The sequence below is a fragment of the Macaca nemestrina genome, chromosome 1 (genome assembly GCF_043159975.1).
Source record: "Macaca nemestrina isolate mMacNem1 chromosome 1, mMacNem.hap1, whole genome shotgun sequence".
Lineage (NCBI taxonomy): Eukaryota > Metazoa > Chordata > Mammalia > Primates > Cercopithecidae > Macaca > Macaca nemestrina.
In genome coordinates, this window is record NC_092125.1 from 590,016 (window position 1) to 603,328 (window position 13,313).

At 41.0% G+C, this 13,313-nt stretch overlaps 1 protein-coding gene and 1 long non-coding RNA gene across 3 annotated transcripts; one reads left to right on the forward strand and one right to left on the reverse strand.

The window, feature by feature from the left end:
- Positions 1-1,445: 1,445 nt before the first annotated feature.
- Positions 1,446-7,270, forward strand: LOC139356389 (uncharacterized). Of its 2 annotated transcripts, none has more exons than XR_011608183.1 (4): positions 1,446-1,530; positions 4,054-4,294; positions 5,018-5,060; positions 6,866-7,270. It is a non-coding gene; the product is annotated as an uncharacterized lncRNA (long non-coding RNA). The 2 variants fall into 2 exon arrangements; XR_011608184.1 differs by having other exon boundaries at positions 5,021-5,060.
- Positions 7,271-7,376: 106 nt separating this feature from the next.
- LOC105466484 (olfactory receptor 2G6) lies at positions 7,377-9,225 on the reverse strand. Its single transcript, XM_071066920.1, is given in 2 exon segments — positions 7,377-7,445; positions 7,856-9,225. Coding segments are annotated over 2 exon segments (1,065 nt in total). The 5' UTR covers positions 8,852-9,225.
- Between the last annotated feature and the right edge of the window lie 4,088 nt (positions 9,226-13,313).

Genomic DNA, 13,313 nt, shown 5'->3' on the forward strand with positions numbered 1-13,313 from the left:
AGATACTTGTTAAGGTAGTGAGGACAGATTTTAATTAATAACATATTTTGGGGTATTTGTGGGGTTTTCACCTAAAACGTAATCGTACACGGGCTGTGGATTATATTTCTGTTTCCAGGAAGCCCCATGTGTTGCCTTGTGCGTGCATCAGTCCCTTGAGAACCCCCTGTGAGTCGGGAGGCATAAGTTCCAGTGACTATAGGGAGTTGAGGAGCTAAAGAGGTAAGTGAAACATCTGGTGGGGTAAAAGGATGGGTGTAGTTACGAGATTAAAGAGGTGCATATCAAAGTGTCAGGGGTGTTTAATGGAAAAATTAAGATGGTAAAAGAAGGAAGGAAAACAAGAAGGAAATGGGAAGGGAGCAGTTTTATAGGAGCCAGTTTAGGCACATCTTAAGATTTTCAAGTAAACCACTGCAGTTCCAAATTATCCACAGTAAAGTCATTTTGCCTAAAATAGAAGCAGACGTGGTTAGTGTCATAGTATATATAGAGAGTAGCAACTCAAAAGGGGTTTAACTGTGGAGTTCCCGTGGGAAAAGTAGGTTCAAATAGAATGAAGAGGCCTCACAAGAAGCCAGAGTGAACATTCTAGCACAGCAGTTAGGAAGTGCATTCCCACTCAAAACAAGGAACAGCAAGATAAACAGCCAGCCCAGGAGGTATCTTTCAAAAGAAGCCTGGAATTCTAACCCAGCCTTAGAGACTATACACAGAAACGTAAGAAGAAAACACATCCTCATCATGCTTCAGTGCAAATTTCTACAGTGTTAGGCCAGAAGTTGAACTCACCACCAAATACCAAAAAAGTAAGTCAGAGGTTTCTATGCACACATAAAGGATTGTCTTGTCCAAGGGCCAGATGGGGGTTCCAATCTGGATTTGAGTTCCAGGGCCGGATGTCAAGACAGACAAAATGGGAAACTAGTTAAAGAGGTAAGAACATGCTCTAATTAGTCACATACTGTTGAAACAGGGAAGAGTTCATCATGAACTGAACTTTGATGTATCCAGGTTGAGGAAAATGTTAAAGGGAATTTGAGGAAGGAGAAATGGGAGTTAGTGGGGCCTCAGTAGGGTCAGGGATGTGAGAAATTACAAATCACGAGAAGTGGGAGTTGGTTCCTGGGAAACCCATTTGGTTTGTTAACTGATACTTGCTGATGTTGGGCTTCTACCCTCCCAGAGGTTGGGAGACAGCAGCCCTATCTTCAAGTCCTGGCTGGGACAAGCAGGAAATTATTTTGGCATGCTATCGATTGTCTGTGTACTTATATAAGTTGTATGTTGAAATCATAAACCCCAATGAGATGATATTGGGAGAGGAAGTCTTTGGGAGTTGATTAGATCATGAATGATGAACTCATTAATGGCCTTAGTGACCTCATAAAACAGACTGCAGAGAGCTTTCTTGCCTCTTCTGCCATGTGAGGGCACAGCAAGACGACCACCCTCTATAAATCAGAAAGTGGGTCCTTACAGACCAAACTGACTGGCAGCTTTATTGTGGACTTTCCAGTCTGCAGAAATGTGAGAAATAAGTGTTGTATAAGGCCATGGTATTTGTTACAGCAACCAATAACAGGCAGATTTAAGTTTTCTCAGACAGTTCACTTTAAGGGAGACTGGGTTGTCCTAGAGACATAGACTTGAGCTGTTACCAACTATGTTCCTATCTTTTTCAAGTTTTTATAGACCAAAGTTAAGGCTTAATTGAGAAGGCTCAGAAGAGCCTGGCTAGAGTTTGGTCAAGTTTAAAATGATCATCAACTCTGTATACATCAAAATTGAGTTCAGTGCATGCTGGACTATTTTCTCTGTTTCAATAGTATATGACTAAATAAAACATGTTGTTGCCACTTAACTTTTTCTTCAATCATATTGGATTTGGGACCCTTTCTACTAGAGTATGATCTCATCTTCAATGAACTAATTACATCTGGAATGATCCTATTTCCAAATAAGGTTATATTCTGAGATAGTCAGGGGGATGACTTCAGTATATGAATGTGGGGTACAATTCTTACCATAATTTACATGATGTGTTAGGTAAAGATAAACAGGCGTTTAGTGTGAATTTTATGTTTATGCGTTAGGCTATGTTTATCGCTAGTTTTACGTATGATGTCAGAGGCCATAATTTGCTCTAGTGTTCTTATTTTTGTGTCCTCTGTTATCTTTGGCTTCTCTACAGATTCATTGTTAAACAGGATATGAGGCTTGTCATCTTTCCATGTGCATCCTGTTATCACACACGAGATACATTAATGTGTTTGTAGGTGTGGAAGGTAGAGAAATCATTCTATAGTCCTATAAATTGGTCTGAATCTATTTGCTTCTTAACACCGCCTTCCCCCCACCACTCCCCCCATATAGGTGACACAGTTAGAAGGACCTGGAGTTGGGTATTTTCCTTCTGGCATATTGGTTAGCCTGTGGTAAAACCCAAGTAAGTTAGGCAGTCTCTGTTAAATTGTTTCTATTGAGATCAGGTCATTGTTAAGGTGAACAGAAAGCTCTGGGCATATTTCAAATGTTTTCTCCTCTCTGCCATTTCCCTCTACTTTGCACAGTGAGAAGCTGTAGAGACTCCTGAAGGTAAAAGTCATGAGTATAGGGAGGATTTCCTAAGACTGGGGCTCAACACTGTTTTTATTTGTCAAGTTAGTTCACACGAGCTTCCAGCAATTGATAATTTCAACTTCAAGTGTCCTTATGGTACCAGCCCCAGCTACTGATTACTGTTCCAGGACATTTATTGAAGAAACTCTCCTTTTCCCAGTGTATGTTCTTGGCACCTTTGTCAAAAATCAGTTGGCTGTAAATACATGAATCTATTTCTAGGTTCTCCATTCTGTTCTACTGGTCTATGTGTCTGTTTTTATGCCAATACGAGGCTGTTTTGGTAACTATAATATATTTTGAAGTCTAGTAATGAGAGGTGACAATGTGCTAGCAGCCCTCACTCTCAGCGCCTCCTCGGCCTCAGTGTCCACTCTGGTGGTGCTTGAGGAGCCCTTCAGCCTGCCACGGCACCGTGGGAGCCCATCTCTGGGTTGGCTGAGGCTGGAGCCACCTCCCTCTGCTTGCGGGGAGGTGTGGAGGGAGGCGCAGGTGGGAACCGGGGCTGCCCGCGGCCGGAAGCGGTCTTGGTGGGCCCCGCACTTGAAGCCTGGCCGGCACCGCCGGCCCAGAGCAGTGAGGGGCTTAGCACCTAGGCCAGGAGCCGCAGAGGGTGCACTGGGTACCCCAGCAGTGCTGGCCGGCCGGCACTGTGCTGGAATTCTCGCCCAGCCTTAGCCACCTCTCCCCCGGGCCGGTTCGGGACCTGCAGCCTGCCATGTCTGAGCTCCCACGCTGCCGTGGGCTCCCTGGTGGGCAGAGCCTCCCCGATGGGCGCTGCCCCCTGCTCCGTGGAGCCTGGTCCCATCTACTGCCCAAGGGCTGAGGAGTGCAGGTGCAGCTAGGGACTGGCAGGCAGCTCTGCCTGCAGCCCCGGTGCAGGATCCACTAGCTGAATCCACTAGGTGAACCCCCTCCTGAGCCGGATTGGGGACTTGGAGAACTTTTATATCTAGTGGGAGGATTGTATGTGCACCAGTCAGCACTCTGTATCTAGCTAATCTGGTGGGAACTTGGAGAATTTTTATGTCTAGCTAGAGAATCATAAATACACCAATCAGCACTCTGTGTCTAAGGTTTGTAAATACACCAATGGGTACTCTGTATCCAGCTAACTCTGTGTCTAGCTAACCTAGCGGGGACTTGGAGAACTTTTCTGTCTAGCACTGTCCAGCTCAAGGATTGTAAACGCACCAATCAGCACTCTATCAAAACGGACCAATCAGCTCTCTGTAAGATGGACCAGTCAGCAGGATGTGGGTGGGGTCAGATAATAAAACGGACCAATCAGCTCTCTGTAAGATGGACCAGTCAGCAGGATGTGGGTGGGGTCAGATAAGGGACTAAAAGCAGCCTGCCCCAGGCAGCCAGGGCAACCGCTCTCGAGTCCCCTTCCACACGGTGGAAGCTTTGTTCTTTTGCTCTTTGCAGTAAATCTCACCGCTGCTCACTCTTTGGGTCCACGCTGCCTTTACGAGCTGTAACACTCACCGTGAAGGTCTGCAGCTTCCTCCTGCAGCCAGCGAGACCACGAACCCACCGGGAAGAGTGAACAACTCCGGACGCGCTGCCTGTAAGAAGCTGTAACGCTCACCACGCAGGTCCGCAGCTTCACTCCTGACAGCAAGACCAGGAACCCACCAGAAGGAAGAAACTGCCGACACATCTGAAGGTCTGAAGGAACAACCTCCGGACACACCATCTTTAAGAACTGTAACCTCACCGCGAGGGTCCGTGGCTTCATTCTTGAAGTCAGCGAGACCCAGAACCCACCAGTTCCAGACACAGTAATGTGATGACTCCAGCTTTTTTCTTTTTTTTGCTCAAGACAGCTTTGGTCATTCTGTGTTGCTTTTTTTTTTTTTTTTTTTTTTTTTTATAAGACCTTTGTTTATTTTTCTTGGTACTTTTATTTTCACTGTCTGATCATTCATACTCAAATGAGACCAAAGTGATAACATTATTTTTCTTTTTTTTTTTTTTTTGAGATGGAGTCTCGCTCTGTCACCTAGGCTGGAGTGCAGTGGCGCAATCTTGGCTCACTGCAACCTCTGCCCTCCTGGGTTCAAGCAATTCTCCTGCCTCAGCCTCCTGAGTAACTGGGATTACAGGCGTGCACCACCATGCCTGGCTAATTTTTTGTACTTTTTTTTTTTAGCAGCAATAGGGCCAGGTTGATCTTGAACTCCTGACCTCATGATGCGCTGGACTCAGCCTCCCAAAGTGCTATGATTACAGGTGTGAGCCACCGTGCCCTGCCTAAGGTTAATATTTTTATGTATGAATTTGATCTTGTCATCGTGATGCTAGCTGGTTATTTTGCACATTAGTTGATGGAGTTTCTTCAGTGTCATTGGTCTTTATATTTTCGTGTTTTTGTTTTTGTTTTTTCCAGTAGCTGGTACCTGTCTCTTTTACTGACCATTTGGGTTTAAACAGTAAGTGCCTTCCATTTTTATTCTCTGAGCTCTGGTCCTGTATGATTTTTGTTTTTCATGAATTAATATTTATGTAAAATCATTTTATTTTTTCTTAAAAAGTACATCTTTTAAAAAATTCATGGTGTTTGGAATGGTGGAATCATATACATATTTCAGCATTCTCATTGTATAGTTTTTAAATAATTGCAATATTGAATGGTCATTTAAGCAAGACAGTTTTTTTCTTGGGGCATCCATTGAAAACATGTTCTGCAGATCAAGCCGGTAATGTGTGCAAATGACTGATGTGTTCCTGTTTTAGATTTAGTAATTGTATTTATAAAATACTTTATAGATACATAATTATATTCACAAACAAAAGTATGCTCAATACAGGTATTTATTTAAAAAAGAAAATACTCATGTTATTCAATTGTAGGGAAGATTTTTAATAAATGGTGGACATTTTGTAGATTAAATCAGAAGAGGAATGTTCACGATATTATAAATAAAAATAGTATGAAATTATATAATTATGACAAAAGCAGTATAAACATATCCATATCATAGGAAAGCTGTAAATTCAAGAAAGTAGTAACAGGATTTTATTTTCTAATGTGTTCCCATTTTTATCTGCAGTTAAGTAGATTTTTTTAGTTGCTTTGCATATGTTAATCATATCTGTGTTCTGGTTTTCTTTTTGGTGCAAATAACTATTGTCTACATATTGCTGGAATTAGCATCTTTAGCTATATTATTCTATATTTTTATTCTGAATTATGTTTGAATTTATTGTGTACAGTAATAATTTGATTTCATTTTCAGTGGGATTTGTATTCCATATTACCTTAAATGGTTGTTTGTCTTTGAAAATGGTTGCTTCACAATACATATGTAGTTTTTTTCTACATATTGTGTTCATATCATTGCTTTACACCTTGTTGTCTTTTCATTTGGAGCTATTGCTTTCCTTTAAATGCCACATCTTTTGCCCCAGGGCCATATTCCATGTAAATTGATTGAGACTGTGACACAGGTACATTCTTCCTGAAGCTGTATTTCTCAGGTTATCAGGAATAAAGCATTTGTACATGTGAGGCTTCCTGTAGAACGTCTTCTCTACTTGCATATTGTAAATAAAAGCATGCACTCCTCAGCATGTTCTGCTCAGTTCCCAACTCTTCCTTCCGTTACTGAAGGAGGAAAATCACAGGAGAATATCCTGGAAGACAAATTTACCCAGACCTATTTCCCTCTTGTTTTTGTTAAGTTGGCTATTCATCATTTTGTTTGGTAAAAGTATATTGAAGAGGTGCCAGTTGGACAGGGTATTTGTGAAGAGGCAGCCTGAGTCATTAGTGAATTCTCCTGATGCCTTTTTGTTCTGTGTGTGCAGCCATTTCACCTTCAGTCCAGGCTTTGCTAGGAGAGGCAGGTCCAAACGTTATCATTAACACATCTGTAGACGGGCTACAATTGTCACACAAAGATGAATTATACATGAGCACTAGTTTTATTTTCTGTTATAAATCTGAATTTTGGAAGGCTGAGGCAGAGGAATCACTTTAGCCCAGGAGGTCGAGGCTGCAGTGAGCCATGACTGAGCCACTGCACTCCAACCTGGGCAACAGAGCAAGAGCCTGTCCAGATAAAAGTCTAAGTCACTAGAAAATTCCACTTCCACCCCAGATTCTCCCTGCATTTTACTCTTCATTTGCAGTGATGTTTTCATGCTGCTTTTTTCCCCTCATGTGTATCATAATGAGAATATGAAGTAAAATTACAACCACAGATTAAACCACTTTTTTTCTGTAATTGCACAGTTCTCTTAAAATACTTGAAGTTGACAAATTGATGAAGTTCAATTGTTTTGGGAAAAGAAAGTGAGAAAGAGGCCGAGACAGACAAAGATACACAGAGAGACAGAATTAAAGTAAAAGTTTGGTCAAATATAAGAATACAGTTCTTATTAAAATGCTTCTACATATTTCGTTTTTTGCTGTTTTGGAAACCAAACATAACTATGATCATTAACATGAGACTGTGTGTGGGATTCATATTTCAAATTTTAAAGTATAAAATTATGTGAGTAACTTTGTTTTCCAGAGTTTAAGGCCAGAAACAATAACTTATTATATGAATTTTCTATAAACATGTTAAAACACTTACGTTTTAGTGTATGGCACTTTTACTCAACTTTTAAACACTTCAATTAAAAGGGAACTAACTTAAACAATATATGAATCAGTCTCCTTAATGCAAGTTTGCTTATTTGATTATTTTAATAAAATATTAATCATTATTTGCATCCCACAATTCTGTGGAACCAAAGCATCACAACTCTGAATAATAATTGTGTTTCTCGTGTTGTAAATAAGCCAATAGAGTGGGATGGTCCATTCTCTGGTTAAAAGTTACATATTCTGGGAAAATGATCATATATTTTTTCAGTCTGTTATACATTGCTTTGCCTAGTCATATATACACACACACACACACATAGATGCACACAAACTATATAAACTGTATAACTGTAGAAATGGCAGTGTGCATCAAGTGCTATGGAAACATATGAAACACTTAATTCTGCACAAGGATGAGAAGGATGGTGTTTCAGGACAGCTAGGGAATGCAGACATTTCAGCTGAGCTTTGAAGCACTAGAAGTTTATCAGATGGGCCGGCACATTAGATAGAAATAATAGGTACATTAACCTTGACAGGTGGAGTAAAGGACAGACTTTTTTTTTTTTTTGATTGAACCTTGGGTCTTGGGATTGACAAGAGGAATGTCTGGGGAGAATGAACCCTCACACTCGGCCTTGGCGTGTTTCGCTTCTTTAGAATTCCAGGTGTTTCACTAGTTCCCATGGTTCGTCCAACAGCATTTCCCAGTATCAGGGTCCTCAAGGCCCCTTTCACATCTTTGTTTCTTAGAGTGTAGATAATGGGATTTAAAAGGGGGGTGACTATGGTATAGAAAAGAGAAACAAACTTTCCCTGGTTTTTGGATCTACTATTGGCCGGTTGAAGGTACATGAATATGATGGTCCCATAGAAAATGACGACCACAACCAGGTGAGAGGAACAGGTCCCAAAGGCCTTTTGGCGCCCCGCAGCTGATTGTATCCTTAACACAGCTTGGGTGATAAAGCCATAGGAGACTAAGATGAGTAACACCGGGACTATTAGAAAGACTACACTGGCCACAAAGAGTTCTGCCTCGTTGAAAGTCGTATCCACACAGGCCAGTTTGATGAGCACTGGCACCTCACAGACAATGTGATCCAGTTTGCGATGACCACAGAGGGGCAGCTGCACAGTGAGGGAGCTCTGAACCAGGGAGGTGATGAGGCCGCTGAGCCATGCTACACTGGCCAGAGACACACAGAGTCTCGGGTGCATCATGGCTGTGTAGTGCAGTGGCCGGCAGACAGCAGCATAGCGGTCATAAGCCATGACGGCCAAGAGGATGCACTCAGACGAGCCCAAGCCCATGGCCGCCTAGAGCTGGGCCACACGGCCGCCGTAGCTCATGGTTGTGTCTGTCTTATTCATGGTAACCAGCAACTGTGGGGCAACACTGGTGGTAAAGCAGATGTCCACACACGAGAGGTTGCTGAGGAAGAAGTACATCGGAGTGTGGAGTCTGGAGTCCAGACGAGACACTAGTATGATGGCAGTGTTCCCCAGAAGGCTCAAGATGTAGAAGAACAAAATGATGACAAAGAGAAACCTCTCTAGCTGAGGCTGATCTGAAAATCCCAGGAGAAGAAACCCCTTTTCAGAGCTGTTGTTGGTTTCCTCCATTTTCCTGCAGCTTCAGGACACGTCAGCTTCAAATACTAAGTGATTAATACCTGGGGGAGAGAAAGCAATGAGGTCAAGACTGGTAATCCACAATCGTTTACAGTATGATTCTCTTCCTTTTTTATCTCCTAAAACATGTTGTGAAGACCTGGAGAACTTTCCTCAACATAAATCCATGGGCTGGAAATGCCACTTCCTTCTATGTTTATTGAATGAAGTTTTACTCAAATGACAAAAGTATTGTATTAACTTTTGTTTTGATATTTGTATTTACTCACTCTTTGCTTATTCTTGTACTTTGCCAATTTTTACACTGATATATTTTTATGTTGAAATGCTGTATTTATGCAGTAAAGCAACTGACCCAATGTCCTTTCTATGCAAATATTTTGTTATATTTATACAAATATATATATTTTCTGAGATGGAATCTTGCTCTGTCGCCCGGACTACAGTGCAGTGGTGTGATCTCTGCTGACTGCAACCTCTGCTTCCTGGGTTCAAATAATTCTCTTGCCTCAGCCTCAAGAGTAGCTGAGACTACAGGCATGTGCCACTATGCCCAGCTAATTTTTGTATTTTCTTTTGTTTTTTGAGATGGAATCTCGCTCTGTCTCCCAGGCTGGAGTGCAGTGGTGCAATCTCTGCTCACTGCAAACTTCACCTCCTGCGTTCAACTATTTCTACTGCCTTAGCCTCGCAAGTAGCTGGGATTACAGGCACAGGCCCAGGCCCCACGCCCAGCTTTTTGTATTTTTTTTTTTTTAAGTAGAGATGCTGTTTCACCATGTTGGCCAGGCTGTTCTCGAACTCCTGACCTCAGGTGACCTACCTGCCTTGGCCTCCCAAAGTGCTGGGATTATAGGCATGAGCCACTGTCCCTGGCTTCAGTTTTGTATTTTTAGCGAGATGCTGTTTCACCATGTTGGCTAGGGTGCTCTTGAACAACTGACCTCAAGAGATCCACCTGACTCAGCCTCACAAAGTGCTGGGATTACAGGCGCAAGTCACCACACCCAACCTCTATACAAATCTTGACTAATATTCACAACTACTATCAAAGTGATATTGTCAAATGCCAAGTCAAAATAAAATGGAGAATTTATAAAATGAAATGTGTGTATATGTTACTCTATATGTAATAGTTGTCTAGGTAGAATTACATCAAAAGCCAAAGCAAAATTAAATTTTTCTTTTTATATTTTTTTATTTTTTTAATTATTTTTTATTATTATACTTTAAGTTCTAGGGTACATGTGCATAACGTGCAGGTTTGTTACATATGTATACTTGTGCCATGTTGCTGTGCTGCACCCATCAGCTCGTCAGCACCCATCAACTCATCATTTACATCAGGTATAACTCCCAATGCAATCCCTCCCCCCTCCCCCCTCCCTATGATAGGCCCCAGTGTGTGATGTTCCCCTTCCCGAGTCCAAGTGATCTCATTGTTCAGTTCCCACCTATGAGTGAGAACATGCAGTGTTCGGTTTTCTGTTCTTGTGATAGTTTGCTTAGAATGATGGTTTCCAGCTGCATCCATGTCCCTACAAAGGACACAAACTCATCCTTTTTTATGGCTGCATAGTATTCCATGGTGTATATGTGCCACATTTTCTTAATCCAGTCTGTCACTGATGGACATTTGGGTTGATTCCAAGTCTTTGCTATTGTGAATAGTGCTGCAATGAACATACGTGTGCATGCGTCTTTATAGCAGCATGATTTATAATCCTTTGGGTATATATATCCCCAGTAATGGGATGGCTGGGTCATATGGTACATCTAGTTCTAGATCCTTGAGGAATCGCCATACTGTTTTCCATAATGGTTAGTTCTAGGGTACATGTGCAGAACATGCGGGTTTGGTACATAGGTATATGCATGCCATGGTGGTTTCCTGCAGCCATCAAACCATCATCTACGTTAGGGATTTCTCCTAATGCTATCCCTCCCCTAGTCCCCCAACCCACCGACAGACCCTGGTGTTTGATGTTCTCCCTGTGTCCATGTGTTCTTATTGTTCAACTACCATTTATGAATGAGAACATGTGGTGTTTGCTTTTCTGTTCCTGTGTTAGTTTGCTGAAAATGATGGTTTCTACCTTCATCCATGTCCACGCAAAGGACGTGAACTCATCCTTTTCTATGGCTGCATAGTATTCCGTGTTGTATATGTGCCACACTTTCTTTATCCAGTCAATCGTTCATGGACATTTAGGTTGGTTCCAAGTCTTTGCTATTGTGAATAGTGCCACAGTAAACATGTGTCCATGTGTCTTTATAGAATGATTTATAATCCTTTGGGTATATACACCACACTGCCCAAAGTAAATTATAGATTCAATGCTATCCCCATCAAGCTACCATTGACTTTCTTCACAGAACTAGGAAAAACTACTTTAAATTTCATATGGAACCAAAAAAGACCCTGCATAGCCAAGACAATCCCAAGCAAAAAGGACAAAGCTGGAGGCATCACACTACCTGACTTCAAACTATACTACAAGGCTACAGAAACCAAAACAGCATAGTACTGGGACCAAAACAGAGATATAGACCAATGGAACAGAACACAGCCCTCAGAAATACTACCACACATCTACAACCATCTGATCTTTGACAAACCTGACAAAAAAGGCAGTGGGAAATCAGTTTCATGTTTAATAAATGGTGTTGGGAAAATTGGCTAGCCACATGCAGAAACCTGAAACTGGACCCCTTCCTTACATCTTATACAAATATTAACTCAAGATAGAGTAAAGACTTCAATGTTAGACCTAAAACAATAAAAACCCTAGAAGAAAACCTAGGCAATACCATTCAGGAGATAGACATGGGTAAAGACTTCATGACTAAAACACCAAAAGCGATGGCAACAAAAGCCAAAATTGACAAATGGGGTCTACTGAAAATAAAGAGCTTCTGCACAGCCAAAGAAACTACCATCAGAGTGAACAGGCAACCTACACAATGGGAGAAAATTTTTGCAATCTGTCTGTCTAAGGTCTAATATCCAGAATCTACAGATAACTTAAATTTACAAGAAAAAAAAACCCCTCAAAAAGTGGGTGAAGGATATGGACAGACACTTCTCAAAAGACATTTATGCAGCTAACAAACATGAAAAAAAGCTCATCATCACTGGTCTTTAGAGAAATGCAAATCAAAACCACAATGAGATACCATCTCACACCAGTTAGAATGGCGATCACTAAAAATTCAGGAAACAACAGATGCTGGAGAGGAGGTGAAGAAATAGGAATGCTTTCACAAAATAGGTTTTTAAAAGTAAGTGAAAAAAGAAGACCAAGAAAAATTCCACAGCTGCGTGTGGAGCGCAGAGTGCTTCCCTACCTTCTGAAGTCACAAAAGATGATGCGAAATCAGTTAATTGTGTGTAACTTTAGTAGCAGAGGAGAAAGAGAAACTGAACAAATATTAAGCTAATAGGTAACTTACACTCTAATTATGATTTTTGTAACTTTCCAATATGTTTATGTGTTTGTGTTTGTGTGTGTGTGTACACAATATAATTAGGGGGCAATTTGGAGATTGCCTTATTTCTGTAACTACATATAGATTTCTCTGAGGTCAGAAGTTGTGGAATTTAAGACTTTCTTTTCCTTAAGAGAATGAAGCTATACAAAAACCATCTGTGATGAGGAACTGTGTAAAACCATCGTTATTTGAGATAGAATTATTTAGGGGAAAGACAAATCATTTGATTCCCAAAGCACTTTGTTCATTCCCTATGGTACTATTGTTGCTAATAAAGTTAAAAATAAGTAGAAAGCTGAAACTGGATACTTTCCTTACTTCTTATACGAAAATTAATTCAAGATGGATTAGAGACTTAAATGTTAGACCTAATACCATAAAAACCCTAGAAGAAAACCTAGGTAATACCATTCAGGACATAGGCATGGGCAAGGACTTTATATCTAAAACACCAAAAGCAATGGCAACAAAAGCCAAAATTGACAAACGGGATCTAATTAAACTAAAGAGCTTCTGCACAGCAAAAGAAACTACCATCAGAGTGAACAGGCAACCTACAAAATGGGAGAAAATTTTTGCAGTCTACTCATCTGACAAAGGGCTAATATCCAGAACCTATAAAGAACTCAAATTTACAAGAAAAAAACAACCCCATCAAAAAGTGGGCAAAGGATATGAACAGACATTTCTCAAAAGAAGACATGCATACAGCCAACAGACACATGAAAAAATGCTCGTCATCATTGGCCATCAGAGAAATGCAAATCAAAACCACAATGAGATACCATCTTCACACCAGTTAGAATGGCAATCATTAAAAAGTCAGGAAACAAGAGGTGCTGGAGAGGATGTGGAGAAATAGGAACAGTTTTACACTGTTGGTGGGATTGTAAACTAGTTTAACCATTATGGAAAACAATATGGCGATTTCTCAAGGATCTAGAACTAGAAGTAGCATATG